The sequence below is a fragment of the Corapipo altera genome, unplaced genomic scaffold, assembly GCF_003945725.1.
Source record: "Corapipo altera isolate COAL_440 unplaced genomic scaffold, ASM394572v1 229, whole genome shotgun sequence".
NCBI lineage: Eukaryota > Metazoa > Chordata > Aves > Passeriformes > Pipridae > Corapipo > Corapipo altera.
In genome coordinates, this window is record NW_020885108.1 from 71,018 (window position 1) to 76,387 (window position 5,370).

General features: G+C 59.7%; 1 protein-coding gene across 1 annotated transcript in view; it reads right to left on the reverse strand.

The window, feature by feature from the left end:
- Positions 1–1,820: 1,820 nt before the first annotated feature.
- The window catches only part of LOC113960313 (keratin, type II cytoskeletal 4-like), a 9,925-nt gene continuing 6,375 nt past the window's right edge, over positions 1,821–5,370 (reverse strand). The window contains 3 exon segments of the mRNA XM_027669826.1: positions 1,821–3,087; positions 3,231–3,259; positions 4,485–4,705. Of these exon segments, the coding sequence (XP_027525627.1) occupies positions 2,669–3,087; positions 3,231–3,259; positions 4,485–4,705 (669 nt within the window). The 3' untranslated portion in view covers positions 1,821–2,668.

Consider the following 5,370-nt stretch of genomic DNA (forward strand, 5'->3'; position numbering starts at 1 on the left):
CTGGGTTCGGGGACAGGACCAGGGTGGGTTTGGGGACAGAACCAGGGTGGGTTTGGGGACAGGACCAGGGTGGGTTCAGGGACAGAACTGAGCTGGGTTTGGGGACAGGACCAAGGTGGGTTTGGGGACAGGACCAAGGTGGGTTTGGGGACAGGACCAGGGTGGGTTTGGGGACAGAACCGGGCTGGGTTTAGGGACAGGACCAGGGTGGGTTTGGGGACAGGATCAGGGCTGGGTTCAGGGACAGAACTGGGCTGGGTTTGGGGGTAGAACTGGGGCTGGGTTTGGGGACAGAACCAGGGTGGATTTGGGGACAGAACCAGGGCTGGGTTTAGGGACAGAACCAGGGTGGGTTCAGGGACAGAACCAGGGCTGGGTTTGGGGACAGAACCAGGGCTGGGTTTGGGGACAGGACCAGGGCTGGGTTTGGGGACAGAACCAGGGCTGGGTTTGGGGACAGGCCCAGGGCTGGGTTCATCCCCAGCACACCAGCGAGCACAGACCCAGCCTGGCAGGAGGGCTGAGCTCGTCCTCCAGCCCTGGGAAGAAGCCCTGAGTCAGCAGGGAAGTCTGGGAAGCCGAGTGGGAAGTGGGGGAATAAATCACCGGGAATTAACGCCCGGCTCTGGGTGAACCTTTCAAGGGGCAAAGGAAGCCACCCACGCCCTGTGCTGCTCCCAGAGCTCCCAGACTGGGCCAGGAGCCCTGGATTTGTCCAAAGGGCAGCTCAGAGCGGGGCTGGCTCGGGACTGGCTCCCAGGGGAGCCGTGGGAAGGGAGAAGCCGCTGGGCCGGTTGGTTTTCCCGGCACCCAGCTGTGCACCCAGCTGTGAGTGTCACCCTGAGTGTCACCCTGAGTGTCACCCTGAGTGTCACCCTGAGTGTCACCACGGCCAGACCTTCCCAGCCTTGTCACAGAGACCTGGCAGAGGGTCAGTGGCCCTCTGGGAACTGGGGACTCTGCCAGAGCTTCAGGAGCGCTGGGACAAGGCTGGGGCACAGGGGGGGATTTTTGGGGTGTCCTGTGCAGGGCCAGGAGTTGGACTCGATGATCCTTGTGGGTCCCTTCCCATTCAGGATATTCCATGATACTGTGCTCCTTGTGGGTCCCTTCCAGCTCTGGTTATTCCGTGATCCCATGAGTTTAGAGGTCAGGGAGTGTTTGGACAATGCTCCCAGGGACAAGGTGGGATTTTTGGGTTTGTCCCGTGCAGGGTCAGGACTTGGACTGGATGACCATTGTGGGTCCCTTCCCACTCAGGATATTCCACAATTCCCTGACCCTCATGGAGAACAGGTTGTGGGTTTGACCCCTGTATGGACCATTCCCTTAAGAGTTGGACTCGATGGCCCTCGGGGGTCCCTTCCAACTCAGAGTATCCTGGCATTCTAAATCCCAGTCTCCCAGAATGGTGGGAGAGGGTCTTCCCCTCCCTGGAAGGGTTGTTGGAGGGGCCCATCCAGCCACAGCTCCAGACTCTGCTCTCTGGGAGGGTTCCCATGTTTTGGGGCCGGGGAGGAGCCCCTGGGGATGCATTTTTGGGAAGCTGCACTTTGGCTTTCTCCAACCAACCCACTCCATGAGAGAGGTCCAGGGGTGGGCTGGGGGATTATTCCTCCCTGACCACCTGAGCTGCTTCTCAGTGATTCCTTTGAACAAGGCCTGGCTGCCTTTTTGTGCCTCCAGAGCTCCCAGACCCCGGGAGGGATCCCGGGAGTTCCTCACATCCCACGAGTGTTAAATATCCTCCTTCACCCCTCCTCTCCAGACTTCCTCGTGGCCACACTAATCACTGGATGGGACAAAGGCATGCAAAGGTGCCTCGGGAAGGAGACCAGACAAAAACTTGGTTAAAACTCCGCTTCTTGAAGCTCCAAACCCCACCCCTTTGGAGACTGAGGAAATCTGTAATCCCGAGGAGGGAAATCAAGCCCAGCATGAATTATGCATTTCGTTTATTGAAGGCACAGCTGAAAGGCTGGAGTAAGGAAGGGTAATCAACTCTGTTCACTTACACATGAAAAGCTTTAAATCTGTCTGGTACACACAGGAAAAACAACTCATGCATTAACCTACAGAAATATAAGGTGCTCGTCGGGCTGTAATTAAACTCTGCTCTGCCAAACCCGGTGGAGCAACTCGGACCAATTTACATAAGTGTTACCAACCCTCCGGTAAACAGGAAAAATTGGCTTTTCTGCTGTCATTAAAGGAGTTAAATTACAGCTGCAGCTCCGCCTCGGACAATTAAGCTGTGGCTTCTCTCTCTGAAGTCGGGGATGAGCAAATTTCTCATCCTTTTGCAAGAGCTGCGTCGGGGAAAGCGAGTCCCCGCTGGGAAGGGGTCAGGCGGGGCAGGGCCGCTCGGGGATGCGCGGACACAGGGACGGGCTCTGAAATGAAAACCTCACCCGGCTCAGGGCGCGGGGGGGGGCGGTTTGGGGGGGACTTTCCCGCACTAAGGACACGAGAGGGAGGGCGGGTTTTTGGTCCTGCAGAGAGTGGGTGGCAGAGCGCCCCGCGGAGCGCACGGTGCGTGATGCCCGGAGCTGTCGGGGGGGGGGGAGGGAGAGGGGGAACACTGTTTTGTTTCTTTTTCCTGCAGAAATGCTGGTTATTTTTTCCAACGGCGACGCGCCGAGGAGGGAGGTGAGGGGGGGGGGACTCTCTACCGGGTCGTTCTGACCACGCGCACGGCCGTGCCGAACCTGCTGCCCGCCCCGCACACCCCCGCGCCGGGCAGCAGGACGGCGCCGGGCCCGCACTGCTCCACCCCGGCGCACACCACGCCGCCCAGGTTGCCCAGGTTGCCCAGGTTGCCCACGGCGGGGGCGCACTGGACGCTCTCCACGCCGGGCATCACCTCCCTGCCCACGCAGCCCGCGGCGCTGCGGGCCCCGAAGCCGCCGCCCGCCTTGGGCAGGCAGTCGACGCTGCGGGCGCTGAACCCCGCGGTGCCCACCGCGAAGGACGGGCCCAGCCCCAGCCCCAGCCCCGCGCCCGCCCCGCCGGCCTTGACGGAGCATTTCCCGGCGAGTCCCGACAGCGAGCGGCACTCCCCGACCGTGCCACCGCCGCTGACCACGGCTGCGGGGACAGAAAACACGCGCGGTCACCGCCGGGGCAGCCAAAAGAGGCTTAGGGGGGGTTAGGGAAGGGTTTGAAGTCTAGGAGTTAAATAATTCAGGAGTTAAAGTCAAGGGAACGAAGCGGGGGGTTCATCCACTCACCTACGCTCACGGGGTTGCCGGTGCATATCCTGTGGGGAAAAGAGGCGTCTCAGGGATGCGTTTGGGGAAATATTCCTCGAAAAGAGGCATTTTCAAAGGAAACTGAGGCGCTGCCCGGCCGCTGCCTCCTTAAAAAGCCGGCGGGTCCTTCAGCACCTTCGGGTGTGAGGAGCTGGGTCAAACTGCCCACTGAAGCGCCGCGGGGCGGGATCCCAACATTTGGTGGACAACCTCATATCCCATGTTCCCTTTGGAGGGGATGTTAAGGTGTTTGGGAGGCGGGGGATCTGAGTACGCTGGGGGGAGGAGGAGGAAAGGGGGGCGATGGTCCCCCTCTGCACCCAGGAGGAGAGAAAAGAAACCCTGTTCCCCTTCTGCACCCAGGAGGAGAGAAGAGAAACCCTGTTCCCCTTCTGCACCCACGAGGAGAGAAGAGAAACCCTGTTCCCCTTCTGCACCCAGGAGGAGAGAAAAGAAACCCTGTTCCCTCTCTGCACCCAGGAGGAGAGAAAAGGGGTGATGTTCCACCCGTTGGGAGAGGAAAAGGACCCTGCTCCCCTCTGCACCCAGGGGGAGAGAAAAGGGATGGTGTTCTCCCTCTGCACCCTTGGGGAAAGAAAAGGGATAATACACCCACTCTGCACCCATAGGGTGAGAAAAGGGGCCCTGTTCCCTCTCTGCACCCATGGAAGAGAAAAGGGACCCTGCTGCCCTCTGCACTCACAGGGTGGAAAAAGGGACCCTGTTCCCCCTCTGCACCCTTGGGGAGAGAAAATGGACCCTGTTCCCCCTCTGCACCCATGGAAGAGAAAAGGGATAATACACCCACTGTGCACCACGGGGAGAGAAAAGGGACCCTGTTCACCCTCTGAACTCACAGGGTGGGAAAAGGGACCCTGTTCCCCCTCTGCATCCATGGGGAGAGAAAAGGGACTCTGCTCCCCTCTGCACCCATGGAAGAGAAAAGGGACAATGTACCCACTCTGCACCCATGGAAGAGAAAAGGGACAATGGACCCGCTCTGCACCCATAGGGTGAGAAAAGGGACTCTGTTCCTCTCTGCACCAATGGAAGAGAAAAGGGATTCTGCTCCCCTCTGCACTCAGAGGGTGGGAGAAGGGACCCTGCTCCCCTCTGCACCCATGGAAGAGAAAGGGACCCTGTTCCCCTCTTCCCCCTGGGGTGCATCCTTTCCCTCTCCTCTTGCGGGGCTTTCCCGACCCTCCTCCCGAGGCCCCCCCGGGACGCTCCCACCTGCTCTCCTCTCCCTCCAGCAGCGTCCTGTACGTGGCGATCTCGATGTCCAGGGCCAGCTTGACGTTGAGCAGCTCCTGGTAGTCCCTGAGCAGACAGGCCATCTTGTCCTTGGCCTGCTGCAGGGCCGTCTGCAGGTCCACCAGCTTCTGCCGCGCGTCCTTGAGGGCGCAGTCCCCGCGCTGCTCGGCGTCGCAGATGGCTGTTTGCAGGGCCGAGATCTGGGGACAGGGGGACAGCCGTGCTGTGCTTCAGGGTGGGAGGCACCTCCGAGCCCAGCCAGTCCCACCCCAACCTTCCACGGGTCGCTCCAAGCCCCGTCCAACCCGGCCTTGGGCACCTCCAGCCGCGACTTCTCTTGGCAAAGAGGGTGAGGGGGGGATATAAACAGGGATCTCCACAGGGTTGCTCCTGTGACCCCTCATTTCTCAGTGAGGAAGTGCCAGGGAGCCCAAATTTCAGCTGGATTTGTGGTGGCCAGGGGGGATATAAACAGGGATCTCCTGTATAAACAGGGTTGCTCCTGTACCCCCTCATTTCTCAGCAATGAAGTGCCAGAGAGCCCAAATTTCATTTGGATTGGTGGTGGCCAGGGGAGATATAAACAGGGATCTCCACAGGGTTGCTCCTGTGACCCCTCATTTCTCAGCAATGAAGTGTCAGAGAGCCCAAATTTCACCTGGATTGGTGGTGGCCAGGGGGGATATAAACAGAGATCTCCACAGGGTTGCTCCTGTGACCCCTCATTTCTCAGGAAGGAAGTGCCAGGGAGCCCAAATTTCAGCTGGATTGGTGGTGGCCAGTGGTGATATTGAGGCACCTCCACAGGGTTGCTCCTGTACCCCCTCATTTCTCAGCGAGGAAGTGCCAGAGAGCCCAAATTTCA